Raw genomic sequence first — 22061 nt, 5'->3', positions numbered from 1 at the left:
TTTTATCTCACAAATATACTAATAAAGTTAAAATATCCAGACCTGTTGTGTAATATTTAAGTGAAATGCTAACAATTTTGTTAAAACTAAAATATAGGACTGTCCCCAAAAGGAAAAAAGTAAACTCAGTTGTGTGATAACTCTGCTAGGGATGCCTGTGAACCCTCTCTCAAAAACTAAGCTCACGTTAACTTCTCTGACAGGGAAATACAGAAGCACAGAGTTATTTTAAAAGAGTGGAAATGACAGGTGCATTAGTTGTTTTATCCAAGAATCTTTTTTTTTTTCAAGACATTTCTTTCTTTCTCAAATCAATTTTCCTTTTTCCATATCACCATCTGATCTTTGCCCCATGCAGACTCATTTGCAATATACTTACAATAATAAATTTGGAGATGGAAATGGAGTTTATAATCTATATTTTCAATCATTGAAGATGCACACTTTTTCTATTTTGATGTCTCATCTGCTCTAAGTCAATAATTAACATTTATAGATTGATATATATACTTACATTCTTTTATATTCAGAGCACCTTAGAAAATAGAATTTGTAATCATTTCTTCAAGAATGCCAGGAAAATCCTAGTTACATAACCCAGTACTTCCTTTATGCCTCTAACCCTGAGTGACTCCACATAACCTCCTCAAGGAAAAAAAAATTAATTTGCTTAGTTAAAAAGATATAAAAATTATTTGAACAATGGGAAATGTTTACAATTTATAGAGAAAGTTTAAAATCCGTTTTCTTTTTTGTGTGTGTGTGAGGAAGATCAGCCCTGAGCTAACATCTGATGCCAATCCTCCTCTTTTTTGCTGAGGAAGATTGGTCCTGGGCTAACATCTATGCCCCATCTTCCTCTACTTTATATGGGACACCGCCACAGCATGGCTTGCCAAGCGGTGCATCGGTGCACGCCCGGGATCTGAACCTGTGAACCCCAGGCTGCCAAAGCGGAGCGTGCACACTTAACTGCTCCGCCACCGGGTTGGCCCCAAAAATCTGTTTTCTTTATGTTTTATAGTTGACATTGTTGGTATTGTTGTTTGAGGCTAACTAAGGCATTGTCTTTACTGAACGTAAATGGACAGGAATGCAATAGGTCTTTTAAAAGGAAGTGAAAGAAATGCAGAAGTGCGTCTATAACAGAAACTGTCTTTGAAAGTGGACTTTTAAGTATTAGTAAAGCATGCATTTCTAGGAGTGAAGAAACCTCAAGTGCAAAGGCTGAGTGAGGTAGTGACACATTATCATCATGATCGTGTGCAAGGCCCTCTTCTAGTTGTCATTATTCATTTATTCTTCTTTATTCTCATAAGACACTCCCATTCACCTCCCCTGCAGGCAACCACCTGTATTTCCTGTGTATTCTTTTCTTTACACTCATTTTTGCGAAAATGTATTTTGTTGTTTTGTGTGCACACGATTTTAATTTATTCTTTGTGTTATAAATCACTTGTTTTAGTCAGTTTGGGTTGCTATAACAAAGTATCATAGACTGAGTGGCTTACAAACAACATAAATTTATTTCTCCCACTTCTGGAGGCTGGAAATCTGAGACCAGGGTACCAGCACGGTCAGGTTCTGGTGAAGACTCTCTTTTAGGTTGCAGACTGTAGACTTCTCGGTGTACCTTCACATGGTGGAGAGCAGAGAGCTAAAGAGTGCTCTGGGGTCTCTTTTATAAGGGCACTAACCCCATACATGACCTAATCACCTTCCAAAGACACCAACTCCTAATACTATCACATTGGGGGGTAGGATGTCAACATATGAATTTTGGGGGGAAACAAATATTCAGTCCATTGCAGCACTTTTTAGTTCATACTTTCATAGATTTATTTCATCCTTTTTTACTCAGATCTGTTTTTTAAGATCTATTCATGTTGCTAAATGTACATCTAATTCACTACTACTAACTGCTGCATGATGATTCATAGTATATATCTACCACGTTTTACCTCCTGCTCATCATCCCAAGAAATGCTGCACCAAACAGCCTAGTACTTATTCCCCTGTGGACCAATGCAGGTTCTTCTGGAAGCAGAATTACTGGGGCATTGGGTGTGCATACCCAATTTGACTTATTGGTGCTGGATTGCTCTTCAAAATGGCTGAATCAGTGTGCACTCCCATCTGCAGTGCATGAGGATTCCTATGTCCTCATGTCTTTGCCAACACTTGGTATTATTTGGCTTTCTAATTTTGGCCAGCCTAATAGGCATTAAGTTGCATCTTATTTATGACTTAATTTGCATTTTTCTAATTACTAATAAGTTTGCATTATTACTTATACTTATTAGCCTTTTGGGCTTTCGTTTCTATAAACTGCCTGTACCTATCCTTTGCCTATTTTTCTATTAGACTTGTTTTGTTTTATTAGTATTGCTTTGCAGGATTCCTTATATTTTCTAGATATAAATAGTTTGTTGGTTGTAGACATTGCATTTATTCATTCTGTCTTCTATTAATTTGGACCATGTTGTCCTTGATGAAACAGAAATCCATAATTTTAAAGTAATCATATTCATCAACTTTCTTTGCCTTATGGTTATGTTTTTAAAACTCTTTTTAAGAAGTCATTCTCCAAGTTATAAAATATTTTACTATATTCTCTCCTATTAACTTTATAGTTTCACCTTTTACATTAGGTCTTTAATGCATCTGGAGTCCACCTTTAAGTGTGATGTTAGGTAGGAACCCAGGTTTTATTCTGCATATAGTGAGCCAGTTTTTCCAATATAAATAAAGAATTTGTCTTCCCAATATATGGTATCATTATTCTGCTCTTGTCATTTCTTGGCACCTGAGTCTTACAGAAAAGGAAACATGATCTGCTTCCTCAAACTGCTTCCAATATCTTTGGAGAGATGAGAGTAACACACGTGAAATTGAACAGCATGACATGATATAATTAAGAACTAAATTGTGTGTTGAGGACAACAATACAGAAAAACTTAAAAGAAAAGGAAGATCAACTAGGGTTCCCATGGTTAGGAAAGGCTTTGTATTATTTTACCCTTGTTTAAATGAGACAGATATCCCTTTCCCTCCGCTCCCCACCCAGTTACCTTTAGAGGAATTACTGGAAGAGTTCCTGCCTCATCCTAAGCCACTCCTCTTTATTGTTGCTAAATCTCAATGCATAAAACCAGATTCTTCTCTCTGCCCTATATTGGTGTTAATTAGACGGCCAAGAAAGACGGGTTGCAGGTCCTGTTCCTCCTCATAATTTGGGATTTACTGATTTGAATGCAAATGGAGATAAAAAGTAAAATGAGCTCATGCTCATATCCTGCTAAAACCCATCCCAGTTCCCTGAGATAGTGGCACAGACATATCTCATCTTTGAAATCATTTTTTAGAGAAGAGTCCAGTAACCAGTCACCAGTAATTCACGACACACCCAAATGGGTAGGTCACTTTCGTCATTATATAAATTTGAGTAGAGACAATGACTGAGGGAGTGTTCCACTTGGAGAAACATAATTCAGAAATATTTTTAAGTTATAGGGTCATTACAAATGTGAAAGTTATAAAGTTGTAACATCATAACAATAGTAATAGCTAACATGTATTGCATGCCAAGTACCACACTAAGCACTTTATGTGTATTATTTTAGTTAATCCTCAACAACAACCTTATGAGGCTGGTACAGTTACTATCATGATTCTATAGATGAGAAAATAAAAGTACAGAAAAGTTAGTTTACTCAAGATCATACAGCTAGTAAATGATTTAGTTAGGATTTGGCACTATATGTTCTTAATAAACTTCTGTCATCCAGAAGAATCATTTGTGTGATTTTATTTCCCATCTACCATCCCACAAAATACAAGAAATCAAGTAATTACCCCTGGTACATTATTTTCTTTCGATTATACTATTAACATGGGCCAGTGACCATCATCTGTATTAACAATAGCAACAGCTAGGAATTCTCATAGGGTTGTCTGTCGGCAAAAATACTGCTCCCTGTTCCTGTGCCCAAAGTAGTTCTAAATCTTATATTCTTCGTACCTAGGAACACCAGAATACAGGGCCCGAAATGATCCTCAAAATATCCTTGAGACTATGTGTCTAGAGTTGTAGAGACAAAGAACTTGAAAACAGAATCTGATGCAAGGAGATAAATGTAGTTAGGAATACTCTCTAAAGAAATTAGAAGACAAAATAAGAGATTTGGCTCTGATCTACACTGAAGCATGAAGTGCTTCTATTGAGAAGAAGCAACTGGGCCAAGGTAAACTTAAACTTGGCAAAGGCATTAGACTATCTGAAGTTTGGAGTTGCATAGGGAAAGAGAATTAAAAGATGCCCAATGCTTGGTCTTGGGCTGTGGCTCTGTTGCCTAGAGAGAAGAGATTGGATTTGTAAGATTTGAGCAAAAAGACAGGCAAAGATTATCAAGAAACTTCATGTTCAGAGGTTAGAAAAATTGGCTGTAGAATGTGATTGAGTCCTTACTCGAGGGCTCAGACTTACATTCATGTTGTAACTGAAGATTAGGCATGACTGAAAGAGAAAGACATGTATCACCACCTCTATCTTCAATGTGCTTAATTTAAATCCTGAAAGAAAATGCTAATTGTTGTATATTTCATGTCTAATTTGCAATATAACACTACAAAGCAGGCATTATTATCCACACGGCACAGATAAGAGATCTAAGCCTCTGAAGTTAAGGTCCACAGCTAGTAAATGATGGAGAGAAGATTTGAATCCATATATAGATAACTTCGATATGTGTTCTTTCCACTAAATTGTTCTACCTGTCAAGAAGGGACTTAGCTGAGACAGAAAGTTCAATTCTACATCAATTCTTATCCCATTTAATTTTTAAATCCATAAAGATTATAAATCCAATATGCTGTACTAGGTCACTTTTACTTAACCAACACATTGGGTTTACTTATTAAGATGTCCTCATTCTCAGTTTCCTCACTTCCTTGGATCAGTTTTTTTTTCTAGTTGCATTGAGATATAATTGACATATAACATGCGTAAGTTTAAGGTATAAAATGTGTTCATATGGTATTGCAAAATGATTACCACTGTAACACCTCCATCACATCACATAATTACTATTTCTTTTTTGTGATGAGAACATTTAAGGTCACCTCTCTTGGCAACTTTCAAGTATATAACAGAGTATTATTAACTATAACTACCACACTGTACTTTGGATCCCCAGAACTTATTCATCTTGTAAACGGAAGTTGGTACCGTTTGACCAATATCTCCCTGTTACCCCCACCCCCTAGAGGGATATCCACCATTCCACTCTCCATTTCTATGAGTTCAGCTTTTTAGATTCCATGTATAAGTGATATAACACAATATTTGTCTTAGTCTGTCTGACTTATTTCACTTAGCATAATGCCTTCAAGGTCCATCCATCTTGTTGTAAATGGCAAGATTTCTTTCTTTCTCATGGCTGAACCATATTCCACCGAGTGCATGCGTGTGTGTGTGTGTGTGTATCACATCTTCTTTATCCATTCATCCATTGACACATACTTAGTTTGTTTCTATATCTTGGCTATTGTAAATAATGCTACAATGAACATGGGAGTGTAGATATCTTTTCCAGATCCTGTTTTCATTTCCTTTGGATATATACCCAGAAGCGGGATTGCTGGATCTTGTGGTAGTCCTATTTGTAATTTTTTGAGGAATCTCCATACTGTTTGCCATAGTGGCTTTACCAATTTACATTCCCACCAACAGTGCACAAGGGTTCCTTTCATCAAAGTCTTGTAGTTTTCATTGTATATATCTTTTGCTTCATTGGTTAATTTTATTTTTGAGTATTTTATTGTTTTTGATGCTATTGTGAATGAGATTGTTTTCTTTATTTTTTTTCAGATATTTCATTGTTAAAGTATAGAAACAATTGATTTCTGTATGTTGATTTTTCTATTATGCAACGTTACTGAATTCATCAGTTAATTCTAACAGTTTTTTGGTGGAGTCTGTAGGATTTTCTATATAAGATCATATCATCTGCAAATAAAGATAATTTTATTTCCTCCTTTCTCATTGGAATGACTTTTATTTCTTTTTCTTACCTGATTGCTCCGGCTACAACTTCCAGTACTGTGTTAAATAGGAGTAGTGAGAGTGGGCACCCTCGTTATCTTGTTCCTGAGCTTAGAGGAAAAGCTTTCAACCTTTCACTGTAGAGTATGATGTAAGCTGTAGGCTTGTCATATAAGTACTTTATCACGTTGAGGTGTGTTCCTTCTATATGCAATTTGTTGAGTGTCTTTATCATGAGTGGATATTGTATTTTGTCAAATAATTTTTCTGTATCTATTGAGATGATCATATAATTCTTATCTTTCATTCTATTAATGTGGTATATCACATTTATTTGTTTGCATATGTTGAACCATCCTTGTATTCCAGCTATAAATCTCACTTGATCATGGTATATGAACCTTTTAATATGCTACTGAATTTGGTTTGTTAATATTTTGTTGATAATTTTTGTATCTCTATTCATCAAGGATATTGGTCTGTAGTTTTCTTTTCTTGTAGTGTTTTTATCAGGTTTCGGTATCAGGGTAATGCTGGCCTCGTAAAATGAGTTTGGGGTTTCCCCCACTTCAATATGTTAGAAGAGTTTGAGAAGGATTGGCATTAATTCCTCTTTAAATGTTTGATAAAATTCCCTTGTGAAACCATATAGTTCTGGGCTTTTCCTTTTTGGGAGATTTTTCATTACTGATTCAATCTCCTTACTCTGGCCTGTTACTGGTCTGCTCAGATATTCTATTTCTTCCTTGTTCAGTCTTGGTAAGTTGTGTGTTTCTAGGAATTTATCCAATTCTTCTAGTTTATCCAATTTGTTGGCATATAATTGTTCATAGTAATCTCTTATGATCCTTTGTATTTCTGTGGTATCAGTTGTAATGTCTCCTCTTTTGTTTCTGATTTTATTTATTTGAGTCTTTTTTTTTTCCAGTTAGTCTAGCTAAAGGTTTGTCAACTTTGTTTATCTTTAAAAAAAAAAAAAAAAAAGCTCTTAGTTTTGTCAATCTTTTCTATTTTTTTGTTGTTGTTGTTCTCTATTTTATTTATTTCTGCTCTGATCTTTGTTATTTTCTTCCTTCTGCTAACTTTGGACTTAATTTCTTCTTCTTTTTCTAGTTCTTTGAGGTGTAAAGTTAATTTGTTTATTTGAGATTGTTCTTTTTTCTTAAGGTAGGCATTTATTGCTCTAAACTTCCCTCTTAGAACTGCTTTTGCAGCATCCCATAGGTTTTGGTATGTTGTGTTCCATTTTCATTTGTTTCAAGATATTTTTTGATTTCCCTTTTGACTTCTTCGTTGACCCACTGGTTGTTCAGGAGTGTGCTGTTTTATTTAAATATATTTGTGAATTTTCCACCTTTTCTCTTGCTATTGATTTCTAGTCTTGTACCACTGTAGTGAGAAAAGATATTTGGCATGATTTCAAGCTTCTTGAATATTTGCTAAGACTTGTTTTGTGACCTATCATATGATCTATCCTGTAGAATGTTCTATGTGTGCTTGAGAAGAATGTATATTCTGCTGTTGTTGTATATGTTTGTTAGGGCCATTTGGTCTAAGATATGGTTCAAGTCCAACATTTCCTTGTTAAATTTCTGTCTGGATGATCTATTCATTGATGAAAGTGGGGTACTGAAGTCTCCTACTATTATTATTTAGTTGTCTATTTCTCCCTTCAGATCTTTTAGTATTTGCTTAATACATTTAGGTGCTCTGATGTTGGGTACATATATGATTCTTATATCTTCTTGATGAATTGACCCTGCAATCATTATATAATGATCTTTTTGTCTTCTGTTACTATTCTGTTACTATTACTATACAAAAATAGTATCAGCTTTTGATGAGGAAGAAACAGTAGAAGCAACTGTAATAGAGAGAAGGAGGAGGTTGATGGATATATTTGCATATTTGTGTCTAGCATAAACAATCTATGATTGGAGGAAAGATGTGAATGGGTGTTTTCTGTGGGAATTTTTTTGAGAAAGGAAGCAATATGAGCCATCTCTAAACTTTCTTATAAAGTTATAAACATAGCACAGTCTTCACTGTGCTGGATAACCTACTTAGATTATCATTTATCATTCAGACAGTATAAAAGAGTCTAAGAGAAATGATTCTCTCTCTCCCTTTCTCTTTGATAGAATAATCAAATTTAGAGATTTCAAGGACAACACACCTGGAGAGGACAGGAACTTTCTAAATAATGACCTGGCTTTGCTTCTGGTATTCTGGTTTAAATATCTTTAGTACAACTTCAAATAGATACAAATTAAATATTTTCCTCTTTTAAAAAGGTAATTTGGAGATCTAGGTTTTTTTGGTACACTGAAAGTTAACAATTTATCCTTTATAACTGTTAATTACAAACTTTTTAATTTTATGAATTTACTTGGCCTCTCAATCTCAGGAATACAAACCAATTTGGGATAAGGTTATCCAATATATTGCTACTTGCTATATGTGTCATAGATGTCTGTCTGTTTCATTCCACAAAGAAACACTGAGGAAGGATTAGTGTAATCAAAGAAATAAGTTTGATAACACCACATAAGGTCACAACTCATTTGGTGATATCATTACCCCCTAGTTTAGGGTAATCAGAAAGTTGTATTTCCCTGGCACTCCACCCACACACCCACAGACCCCATATGACACTGGATTCAACTACCTTCTCCAGAGGACACAGCACTGGGCTCAAAGCTGTGGGAGTTAAAAAGAGGACTTTTGTGAAAACAAAGTGACCTGATTCCCAGAAGGCCAACAAGCCTCAAAATCCTGTGAGCACCATCAGTGCTCAGGTTGTCCATATTCTATATAGGCTTAGGATAATGATTCACAGCTGACATCTTGAATCTTGGGTTTTGCCAAAAATCTAGAGTTTTAAATAGATACAATAACAACTTCAAAGGATTGCAACAAAAACTGTCAAGATTATGGTCCTCATTTTTGGAATCAAAGAAAACAGGCTGCCTGTGGAGAGTGTGTTAACAGTTTCTGGTCCCCTTACATGCTGCTTGCTACACGTCAGTGGGTAGGAGCTCTTAGTAAGAACCCACCTGTGTGCTCAACCTGAGGTCAGCTGGCTTATTGCTGTGTCACCTTGGCCAAGTCACTTCCTCATCTATATGATGCAGAAAATAATAGTATTCATCTCAGAGGGTTGATGTGAAAAACAAATGAGCTCATATACAATGGAGTTTGTGCTTGGTGCACAGGTGGCAGACAACAGTGATAACTATTTCTACTAATATAACTAATGTAGTCTCACCATGGAGGATTTTTTCCACAAGGAATCAAATTACCTGCAAATGTCAACAAGGAAAAAAAATTCCCTTTGAATAATTCATGGTCAGTTTTCTTTTTTCTCCAGGATCACTGATCACAATCTTATGTAAAGCTCATTGAAAATTCCTGTAAAAGTTTCTTGGTAAATGCAAGTCTTTCTGATAAATAAATTCTCACTTTCATTCATTCATTCAACAAAAACATGCTACATTCCTGCATATGTAGAGTATGAAAAGATGAATTACCATCCCCATCCATAAAGCGTTTGCAGTTTAGTAGAGAAGATAGTATATTTGCATAAACGACTATGTTAAAGAGTAGAAGGTAGAAGAGGGATAAGAAAAATTAAGACAGGAGGAGGAAAGATTACTCTGAGGTTTAAGGAGTAACCCCAAAGAAGGTATCATCTGAAACAGACCTTGAAGGAGAGTTATGATTCAGAAAAGCAGAGCTAGCAGAATGCGGGAGGTTGCTGCAGGCCAAATGAATAGCCTGAGAAGGGCAAGGACATAGGAAAACCAGGGCCGTGCCAGAAAACAGCGTTGCCCAGACTGAAAGGTAGTGGTGGTGTTGAAGACGGGTGAGGGATTGGCGACAGACAGTGAGGCCCTTGAATGTCTGACTCTGTGACCAGAGACTTAAATACAGTTGTGCTCTATTCTCTATTTCTGTCTTGAGTTCAGCCCTGGTAGCAAGATAACTTCAATTAACTCTTATTTAACGCCAAAGCTGTGTTTTTTTAAAAGCATCTCTAATAACATCTTTTGTGTGGTACTCATTATAATTAAGAGAACACAACAGGATCCAAAGTTTTCTTCACGGCATGTTTTTGGTTCCTGTAGTTCTCAGGGGCTCATCTGGTGTGATGGTGGAAGAAACTGCTTTTATATTCCATTGGCGAATCTTCAGAAGCATATCTATCTGAAGCTTGCAGTGGCAGCCCTGAAACACTCTCTATGTGAATACAAAGATTGCTGTGAGAGGATCCAGCTGGGAGCATCCAATAGTGAAAGGCGGGCAACATATGTAAAGAGTTAGTTCGGGAATGACAGCAGAATGGTTGGGCGTGTCTGTTTGAGTTGACAGCCTCTCCCTAACTTTTTCATTAAACACCCAATTAACCTTCAACTGCCCTCTTAGAACTTAATCGCAGTGCAATTTCCAGCATTTCAAAATCATCAAACATAAAGAAGTACTACACTGAAAAGGAGTCTTTTGTTCAATGTCAGGAGACTAACTCCAACTACAAAACTCTACAAAGGCCTCCAGAAGGGAGGCAGGATAGATTTATAAATCACTATCTCTATTAGGTTGTGTAAATAATAAATTTATAACAAGCTGGCACATAGCTTAAAAAAAAAAATTGTCCTCCAAAACTTCTGAGAATTTAGAATGCCAGAGTGTTGGCAGAAAGTTTCTTATGAGGTAAGCTGTAATCTGCCTGGAAACATTTTTTCGGGATATCTAGAAAGCTAATTTGTACATAAGCTTCATTCAGCAATCAAATTTATGCTCATGTTTTCTCTAATTTTCCTTGTTGTAAATTTCATTAGTGTAGGAATACTTTCAGCCAGTCCCTGCGCCCCAGCGTTTCTCAAAGTGTTTTCCTCAGGCTACCTGGATCACCTGAAGATCCTCGGTCTCACCCCAGACCTAATCAATGAGGCTTTATAGGGGCAGGTCCTAGAATTTGAATTATAAAGAAGAAACTTCTTTATGTCTGTAATTACCAAAGTTACTTCTACCTAGATTCTTCTTATTCTTTCATCTCCTATCTTCCTAGACAACTGAACCATTTCAAGATGGAATTGATGCTGGGTTTAGATATTCTTTTCAGCAGGCGTGTTGCCAGATGAATGATGTCATCCAGAGTCAAAAACTTAATCCAATACCTTCACCACCAAGTTACAAACAGCCAAGGGATCAATTTCACGTGGAATTTCAGAGGATAATTACAAACCAAACTTCTGCTATTTACTTTTCTTCGTTTTAATATTCATCACTTTTCTCCCTGTTGTTTTTGTTTGCCTTTTTTTTTTTTTTCGATTTCCCCCAGATACTGATTAATAGGACTGGCTGTGGGTGACAAGAAGAGAAATGATTACAACAGTGTCACTCTTGTGAAAACATATATTCCAAAACAGTTCGTTTCTACCTTATAAACCCCACACCTCCTCAGCCCATTTAAGCTTTCCTTATTTAAAAGCAGTAAATGTATATTTTGGATTCTAGCAACTTCTCTATTTTCTAAATACTGTCTTTGATCTTAAGTTTACAAATATATTACCAACCATATCTTTACAAGTTTTATACTTTATCTTTAAGTCCACCAACTGTTTATTTTATAACTTATTGTTATGTATTCTATGAAAGAATTTGAAGTAAAATGTACATCATATTTAACAAGGAGGTTGTGTGATTGATAAAAAGAGATGGCCCACAGACCGACGTAGGTTTAAGTCCCAGTTTATTATCTACATGATGCCAGGGAAATTCATGTAATATGTCCAAGTGCCATTTAGACATGAGTTTTGCTCATTTGGCTCATCTTTCAAAAGTGAAATGCAGTGCCAGCATTCAGATGACACTGTTACCACCAAGTGGTCACTACGGGATACTGCAAGCCAAAATCCATGTGATAAGCCACAGCACCACGATGCTGTGGCAGGCACTTAAAATTCCCTGCAAATAGACCCAAAACAGTAACTTTTCTTCTCCTTCCTTGGTGACATAAACTAACACAACTTTGACCTAAACCTGCAACACCACCTTACTCTTTCTTCCTCTTAATTTATGCTAGGGCCCACACAATCAACAATTAAAAAGTCGTTGCTTCCCTCCTAAATCCCTAATGCCTCTTCCCTGTACTGACAACCAAAGACCTGTAGAGAAATCTGAGACCTGTAATGCCAGAATGGGTGCTAGGGAGCCCCTAGCAGTTCACTACCAAAATATAGCCAGCATTTTATATATGTTTAACCTTTACAGACCTATGAGTAGCATATCAACATTTTTGTTTTACAGGTTAGAAAACTGAGGTTCAAATTGGTTCAGTAACTTTTCCAAGGTCGCCCAGTTCATGAGCAGCAGGATAGGCTTCAAACCCAGTACTGAGCCAAGGTTCTTTCCATCACCTCTCAAGATCTCCCTCCGTGTCCCGGGAGTCTCTGCTCTGTATCTTTCTGCTTCACCTTCCATGGAGTTTTAGGAAGATATCTTCTACTCCAAATACCTACACATTAGAATCACCTGGGGAGATTTTTACAAATATGAACACCTAGGTCCCCTCCAGACCAATTATAACCAAAACTCTGGTAGAGAGGTGCCAGCATCTATAATTTTTTTTAAAAAAATTCTGCAAATGATTCTGTTGCATTGTGATAGTTGAGAACCACTGGTTTAAATAATGAAATTACCATGTTAAAACTTCTTCCTATTGCTTTAACATTTAATCAGGGGTATATTCTTATCATAAAAAATCCTATTTATACGGAGTTTCTCTCTTGTAATAACAGGTGGATGAGATATTTATAGATTCCGCCTTGAACAAGCATTATATCAAGAACCAAGTGGTCAGACTGACGTACGTATGTTTGGGCAAAGGTGGAGTCACAGCCTGCAGGGACAAAGGGCAAAGGAGACAGAAACCCTCATTATTGTTGTCACTATGGGCTTGGCTCTTGGCTAGGGTTTCTCATAGATACTATCTCTACAACAGTCTCAAGATATAGGGCTGACCACCATTTTGTAAAAACAAAATCTAAGACTCAGGGAAGTTAAGTGATATGTTCAAATTTCCCCAAGTGACAGTTTCCCCAAGTGACGGAATCAGGATTCAAACCCCATCAACCAATTGTAAGGCCTAGGCCTACCAGAACCCATGGCCTTGGGAAAACCCAGCAGCATGTCACTGCATGAACCGAGTTGTATTCTTTCAATAGACATGTCATTTCAAAAATATTAAGATGGCAAAGTTGACTACAAAATGGGATCATAAGTTTTACCTTCAATGAAGATTTTGTGACAGGAGGCATGCCCAAACAAAAAGATGTTCTTGTTTTAATAAATTTTCTGTTTGTTGTGGTGGAGGAGGAAGACTCATATCAGTTGCAGAAATTGCTCAGAGGTTTCAATTGTGTTATTTGGAAAGCACATAGCAGAACATAGATGTAATAGGTGCAAACCTATGGGCCTCTATGACTCATCTTCCTAAAGAAAATGAATATATTCAGACAGATTTATTTGAAGGAAATAATAATCACTTTTCTCACCGTCTGACTAATGCCTTATTGGCAGACTTACTCCAAGTTCCTAGTGTAACTAGTGACCTCTAGAAGGATTTAATAATATAAATTGGACAAATTCTCTAATATTTAGGAGATAAAAAGCACATATTTTCTGAAACTTTCCAGATTTCATGCCTTCTATTTTCAAATTCTGGTTTGCCATAACATTCTAGCAACATTTTCATAATCTTATGAACTCCTTTAAATTTGTAACCATTTTCACTATGTAAGTTTTTGTGTGGGTCCAGAGAAATTCCACCTGGGAAACAATGTTTTCCTTCTGATTTAGAGGGAAAATTACTTGGTTATATGTTTTCCAATTTGACATAAAATTCTGATTATTTATATCTTTACATTCCAGAGCCTAAATGTACCACAACATATAAAATGCCTCAGAATCAATACGATTTCCTCACTTTTTAGTCAAAGGATTCAGGAAAATAGGCCTTTAGTGATTTTTAGAGCTTGGATCTTTTAAGTATAAAAATAAGAGATATGGAAGATCAATACATATGTTTCAATTTTTTTAAAGACCTTAAATTGTTTGGTTTTCCTATTTTAAGAGTGTGTAAAAATTCAGTACCACAGGTGAAGGGACTTGAACCTGTTTATATGAAAAAGTTCAAGGAACTAAACATGTCTAATCTGGGGAAGACTCAGGGACCAAGAATATCACTGTCTTCAAATATTTTATGTAGAAGAAGGAACTGACGGTTTTATGTATGTCTCAACTGGTAACCTAGGCCCAACTAAATGGAAGATATAAAGAGATATATTTCAACTCAAATTGAAGAACTCTCTTAAAATCAGAGCTGACCAAAGAGAAATAGCCTTTTTAGGGAAGTAAATTCTCCCATCATTTTAATTACTGTGCTGGGATTAAAGGACCACTTGTCATGGATGCTGTAGAGGTGATTCAGGTATCCGACCATGAGTGATTGGCAGAAGAGACCACCAAAGTTTCTTACAATTCTCAGAGTTTATGATTTTGATGATAATTTTTTGATGTCTGAGTTTTACCAACTGCTATAACAAGCCTTCAAATTAATGGGGAAAATGCACTCAAAACAATGAAAACTTGACGAGGGAGCATGTGAAATAATCTTGGGTCAGAGAGTGACATATAGGTGCATGTTAATGTGAGATTAGTTCTTGACACTTGCAGCAATTGAGGCATAATTCAGGGGAAGAAAATACAGGGAAGGGTGTAAGATAATACCGGATGTATTCCTTGAATATGCACCTTTCTCTTGCCTGTCACAGTCCAGAGGAAGATGGTGTGAAAGCAGATGTCATTATGGTGTTCCAGTTCTCCTCTGCTGAGCAAAGGGCAGTAAGAAAGAAGAAAATCCATAGCATCTTAAACCAGAATATAAGGAATACAAGAGCCTTGTCAATAAATGCCTCGTCAGTTCAAGTTAATGGTAAGTACGTAGGTACCTTACAAAGGTGCAATGTGAATTAGGTCAATTTTATGTCTAATCTTAAACTTACTTGCCTTATTTCCATTCCAAATAATAGCTAGAACTCAGATGGAAAAAAATTTCAAGATGAAAAAGTGACATTTCAAGGTTTTATTATTCTCAGATGAAAGCATGTCTGAAGTTAGTTGCCAAGTGGTTTTTCCTCCAGTAATTAGCGCTCATTCCATTTGCAAATCTTTACCACTAACAGAGCGTTAATCTGACACAGCCACTGCCTCCATGACTAAGCAAGTGAAAATACCAAGTGTTTAGCAATGACTGTTTTTCTAGGTGGACCTTCCTAAGGCATAAACTCATTTGTTGCCTTTTAAAGATATGGATAGTTTCTGTAAATATTGAAATTATGAAGTTTTTATTAACTTTTTTTGTATGGGCATTTGGGAAAATGGTAAACCAACTTTGGAACCACCAAAGCCATCTTATAAGCAATGCTTTAAAAACTATAAACTAGAAAAAAAATCACTGGAACCATTATACCATTATCGCTTCTCTAAAAAGAGAATCAACCTTTATCAAGGCCCTTGTTTATGCCCTTTACAAGCAGCTAATTTCTACATCCCAAGAAATAGACAAATTCACCTTCATAGATGTGAAAGAGGGGCAAAAAAAGTCAAGGACTCTAACAATTAAAAGGAGTTAAGATTCAAATCTAGATCTCTAATTTCTTGAGAGGCTCTATGAAAAAAGTGTTCTGTGGTCAAACACATTTTAGAAATTCTGTCTATGATATTTATCTCTTGGAAATTCATCCCTTATATTAGCATATTAAAAGCTCTGAGGAGTCCAGCTACACAGATACCCCTTTGCCCTTATACATTAAGCTGCTTCCACAAGCACGTACTTTTGTCAGACAAACGCAGAGTTCCCCTACAGATTCCAATGGACACCAGACTTAAGAGAGTCACAGAAGAGAATCAGAGTAAGTGATTAATATCAGATGTGAAACAGGATGCCCTACCCTTGTAAGAGTCTGGCTGACTCTTCAAGAGGAAACCTGACCAGGAAGTCAAAATCTGGGGGAATGGGATGGGCAAGAGTTTGCTGATGTGACAGTCAGCTACTCGGAGAATAAAGCTGGGAACCTCTCCCAACCCTGGAGGGAAGAACCTGTCAAAAGCTTAATCCACCTTCTTTGTTAGGTGGGGAAACACCTGAATCAAGGTTGTGAAATAGTGGCAATTCTGATAAGTTACATGAGGTGTTCTATGTAATTTCCAATAACCAGTTAATTTGCCGGGAATTTAGAAGGCTGAGCTATCTGAAACCAGAAATGAAGCATGAAATGGCCACTGGTTGCCTGGACTTTTTATTTCTTACAGGCTCAGTTTGTGAGCTGCAGCTTATTTTAATGACTGCAGTAGATTAAAGGGCAGGATGTGCTGATGGAGAACCTGATTTGAGAGTTACCTAATTCTGACTCCACCAGATCACTGCAGGACCACCCAACTAATTGGCCCATATATTTGCCTCCATTTTCTCATCTGCAAAATTGCAATGATAATATTTGTTCTTCCTGAAATCACAGAAATACCATGAAGATATACAAGAAAATAGAAAATACAATATGAAACATATAGGCTATTACCACTTAGAAAGCTAGTAAATTGTGCGTATGCTTTGGAATCCTGAAAGCATTAATGCGGGGGATTGACTGGTAGTAGATAAAGCTAGAACCTTGAAGTTTTCCAAAATTCCAAATGTAAAAAGAGCAGCGTTTGCTGGCGCTTAGGAAAAGCCCATTTGACGGAAAGCTCAGTAGATCCCTCGAGGCAATTCTTATAGGCAACAACATTACTCTCCAGGAACACTTAATTTTGGGGACTCCCGATGAATGGAAAACTGCCAAAATTCTAGACCAAGTCTAGAAATAACCCTGCAGCCCAAGATTTACCCATAATTTGTCAAGAATAACTATTATTCTTCTGTGGGTCCTTCATGCGATACAATGCGTCAAAGCAAAGCTAAAATCAACATCTTTGCCTTGCAAATACCATGGCTGGGGAAGAGCAGCTCACTGCCTACATTTCAGTTGGTGTGTGTTCCAGTTCCCATTATGTTACTTGTAGCATGTAGAGCCCTGAATACTAACTAAATTACTTCCAGCTCAGAAGTGTGTTAGAAGGTTACTTTCAAGACTAAGGTGTTAATGTTTCTTTTCACTCCTAGACATGGAAAGTAAAAATACTTGGTCAAATTAGACATTTTTAATAGCTAGTTACTTGTATACGGGTAGTTTACCTCCAGGTGTAATCATTCTCTCTAAAAATGCAATCCTTAAAAATCCATTACACTCAAAACCATTACACTTAACCTGATATCATTCCTGGAAAGAGGTGATTTGCATCTTGCTCAAACTAAGCTGAAGAATGTTTAACTGAAGAACTCTAACATTATACTATTTTTCATTTTAATGCATTACTAACATGGGACATATTAAATTAGTTTTTAAAAAAATGAAATAAGACATTTACTACCTTAAAAATACATGCGACAGAAAATTGAGTTCCTTCCATAAAGTAAGCACTGAGAATCCGTCCTGAGCAATTGATTCTTCACCATATAATGATTTGGGCATACCTATAAGGATTTCCTTGAATTGGATATTTTCAAAACTCCCACTTTGCAGAGTTCATCATCACTAGCTTCCCAAGTGGGATTTATAGAAGGTGAGTAGAAGGAAATATTCTTATTTTGCACAATGGGAAGTTAGGTGCAGCAAATATGAGTCTGAGAAACATGGCACTGATAGAAATAAGTACAACAGTTTATCCTCATTCTGCTCAGTAAGCCATTTCATCGTGAAAATCATCACAGTTTTCATGCAATCTTCCACCAACTTAAGTTTAAATGTTTGTATTCCTTTATCAGATTCTTAACTTTGTTGGAAACTGACAGAATTTAATCCTAGATTCTGTCCAATAATTGCCCTTTACCAATTTTCAGCAGATATTGGATAACAATACACTATAGTTTATTCTTCAGAAAAAATCATTTTGATAATTTAGGAACTGCTTTTTATAAGTATTTTAAATATAGTTTATGTGGGAGGTTTCAAAGTTTTTTTCATTTCCAAACCCTTTAACCAAAGAAGGGCTTATGTAAAATCTTAAACAAACAGAAGAGATAAAAGCAGACCTGTTCTGGTTGAGGTTGTGTTTGAGCCTGGAGATCCCATTTACGTGCTCCCTCTTTCCCCACTTTCTCTATCTCCTGAAGTAAATCCAAAGAGGCTTTATCCTGCACCAGTGGAAAACCACTGTTCTGTATTAATACAAACTATTTGTGGGTGTTAATCATCCATTATTTGTGCCTTAATCACCCACTGCTTGAGGTATTATCCACCTAATTAGAGATTGCCTATAAATCTCTGCAAAAATTATACACATATCCTGTTATATCAGGTAGCCATTCTCCTGACTAATTTATATGCTCAACTGTCTAGAATCCATATATGGTCAGTATCCCCTGATAATTTCTGGTCATCGAGACCACCCAGGATAATATCAAATTATCATTCTTTGTTCTATTTTGTTTTCCAGCAATGAGCTCATCAACAGGGAAGCTAACTGTCGAAGCATGTAAGTCTAGTTAGCCTATAAAAACAAGTTCAATTTCCACATCAGAAAGGACAATACCTTCAAATATTAGCTCATAATTTCCCATCCATGTCCCACATTTTCTTTGGGAGAGAATAACAATTGGGCAATAAATGAAAATACTTTTTTCTAACTCTGAGACTGACCTTTTTGTCATGTTCAAGAAAAACATTTTTCATGGTGGAACTTTTGGACACAATTTGAAGAAATTATGTATTTCTGGTTTGGAATAAATGGACTTGCTTTTCTAATTTTTTTTTAATGCTGTGAAATGCGATTTCTGCTGAGAAATTAAATAATGAGAAAGTGATAAATGTGGAGGAGATAGACCCCATTATCTGTGGTTGACATATAAAACATACTCATCTTCATGGTTGACAGCAGCTCCACTTGCTTACTTCATATCACTGTGGCCTAAATTTTGAAAGATTTTATAGAAGTAGCGATGAATTTGAGCAAGGGTGTGCATTCATTTGCCTCTGTGTCTTGCAAACACACTATACATTTTTATTCATTTATTGTTCACTCCACAACTATCTTTTTAACATCTACCAAGTGCCAGAAAGTGAATACCACTGTGAATAAGACATAATCCCTCCTCTGAAATTAAGAGTAGAAGGTAGGGGAAGACATAAATAAATCAGAAAATGTTAAAATAGTGTGATAAACGTTATGACAGAGAAAGTGCACAGTGCTATGAGAGTCAATCACAGAGTCAGCTAACCTGGTCTTGTGGGATCAGAAAGTGATTCCTGAGACAGCAGAGAGGAGAGGCCATGAATCAAGTGACAAGTGGGATGAGTGTCCTGGGCAGGGGGAGTAGTATGTAAAAATGTCTTCAGAAAAGCAAGAACATGGTCATTTACTGTAATTGAAAAATGTCAGTGCAGCTGGAACATAGAATGGGGGTTGGGGGGCATGGGAATGGGGTGTGGTTAATAGTGATCAAGGACCAGAACTATATTGAAACATTTCGACTTTATTTGGAGGGCAATGAGAAGTCACTGAAGGGTTTTACACATATCAGAAAGATCACTCAGTTTTCGGTGTGGAGAATGGATTGGTGGAGCAAGACTAGAGGCAGGGAGATGAACTGGGAAGCTGTTGCAGTCCTCAAGAGGAGAAAAATGGTAGTCTAAACTAGAGTGATGGAAGAGTGATGGAGATTTCTAAAATGACTGGCCACAGTTGGAGTGTAATCAATACCAATGAAATGAATTTTCTTTTTTGATACCTAATTAGTTGGAACAAGAATTGAACCTACTATATTTTCTTTATTAGCAGCATTCTCTAAACAGGCTTAATGCTTAGCAGGAAACCTAAGCAGCAAAGTAATGTCTGACCTGATGCACATAATAGAGTACAATTTATTCCCACCAATAGTGAATGTGGTGTTTATGTGGAAACATGGAACCCTCCATCCTGACAAATGAGAGACTGGTCATGATACATTAACCCACGTACACCTTAGGAACTAGCCATTCAGAAAAATATACAGGAGAAAGAGTTCCAACAAGTGGGCAATTACTTGTTTGGCTAGTTCTGGTGAGGACTTCATGTCAAAATAACACTGTTGGATCACCTAAAACTGGGAAACAATAATCTTAGCAGGAACTCCCTGGTCACCTAAATATTTGACACCACAAATCCTCAGGACACACACTTCGTGAAGTGTCAACCCTTTGCATCTTAACTCAGCTTCAGTAGGCAGTATATATCCACATCTATAAATTAAGAGTGAGCAATATATCAACATATCAGGAAACATAGAGGATATTAATTTGTACATGTTTGTATAATGACAAATGCAAATATTGCATTGCAGTACTCTATTAGGCTCTCTGTATCAAAGATTATAGAGATATTTTTTATAACTTAATGATCTCATCTCTTTCAGGTTGTGGTAAACGAGTTGTTCCATTAATAGTCAACAGAATAATGTCAGGAGAAATTGCGGCCAAGGCTGCCTGGCCTTGGCAAGCTTCCCTTCAGCGTAATAACGTACATCAGTGTGGGGCCACCTTGATTAGTAATACGTGGCTCATCACCGCAGCACACTGCTTTAAGAAGTAAGTTACTGACGTTAAGTTGGACCCCCATTGTTGCTAAAAAACTCTGAGTTTTATTACATTCCAATTAATAATCAATGCCCCCAAATATTGCTGAGGCAAAATGAGAAAGACTTCTTTCAGATTCTTTTCTAAAATAATGTTACACTTGCATATTTATTTGGAAAGTTAGTGGGGGTAGTAGTCATTATCCTAGTATTCATTGATCAGGTCTTCAGAGTTTTAAATTAAAAAATTGTGTAAGGAAACAGAAGTCATCCTAACACAAAATATTTACTAATAACATATATAATTAATCCTTTCTCAGTCCTCTCCACTTAATACTAGTGTCTGTTTCTGCCAAACACTTGGGCCAGTCTCATGTTGATCATAAGTAATCAAATTAATTACAAAGAGAAATTGAAATCTCCAATGGATGTAGGAAGTTGCTAACTGTGATAATGGAGAACTGCTCAAATCAAATTTGTAGCATTGACATATAAAGATCTGAGGGAATTAGAGCAGTTCACAACCAAAATAAGAAAATTACCAGGATGATAAGGACAGGCACTTCAAAAGAGATTCCGAGTGACAAAGGATTAAGAGAGGCCCTTGGACCACCCAATGAGACCTTCACATAACATAGCACCTCTTGACAATGGTGTTACAAAAGGCAAACTGGAAGTAAAGATAGCATTTGTGCTATCATATAATTGTTTCAAATGAACTTAACACTTGATTAATTATTTATCCATTCTGAGCATAGTTGCAACATAAACTTTATTAAATATAAGATTAAATGACTATTTTTTTCATAATTTTAGTTTTACTTTTCAAGATAATAACCAGTCAGATCTTTTTATTACTATTACATTGGATATCTTTCTAAGTAGATTCACCTTATGGCCTTTCTCCAGTACCAATTATCATGGTGATAACAAGGGCTTCCTGGGTATCTCTGTAAAGCAGGTGGCAGCAGGATTTAGTGGACAAAACATTGCCCCAGACAGCAGGAGAGCTGGATCTGATCTCTGTGACCTTGGGCAAGTTATTAAACCATACTGTGTTAAGAAATAGATGGACTATATTTTCTCAAGTTCCTTTTGAGCCCCAAAATTCTGACTTTTGATACCATAGTAAATTCTGCCTACCTATGAGCCTAAATCTATATAAGGACTTAGATTCTTAAAGTTCGAAAGACATGAGAGCTCAATAGGCCAATATCTTAGAAAGCACAGAAAACCCTTATGCAGGTGCCTACTTTGAGACTGAATATGTCAAGTAATGGGGAGCTTACTAGCTCCAAATCTGGCCAATTT

The 22061-nt window shown here is 36.4% G+C and overlaps 1 protein-coding gene across 1 annotated transcript in view; it reads left to right on the top strand.

The window, feature by feature from the left end:
• Nucleotides 1–22061, top strand: part of LOC131409237 (transmembrane protease serine 11A-like) — a 47429-nt gene that overhangs the window by 15332 nt on the left and 10036 nt on the right. Inside the window, exons 4-7 of the mRNA XM_058546332.1 lie at nt 12844–12911; nt 14878–15038; nt 18638–18676; nt 20592–20763. Of these exons, the coding sequence (XP_058402315.1) occupies nt 12844–12911; nt 14878–15038; nt 18638–18676; nt 20592–20763 (440 nt within the window). The remainder of the gene's footprint in view (nt 1–12843; nt 12912–14877; nt 15039–18637; nt 18677–20591; nt 20764–22061) is intronic.

The sequence above is a fragment of the Diceros bicornis genome, chromosome 8, assembly GCF_020826845.1.
Source record: "Diceros bicornis minor isolate mBicDic1 chromosome 8, mDicBic1.mat.cur, whole genome shotgun sequence".
NCBI classification, from domain to species: Eukaryota; Metazoa; Chordata; class Mammalia; order Perissodactyla; family Rhinocerotidae; genus Diceros; species Diceros bicornis.
This window is presented reverse-complemented; position numbering and strand designations above follow the sequence as displayed.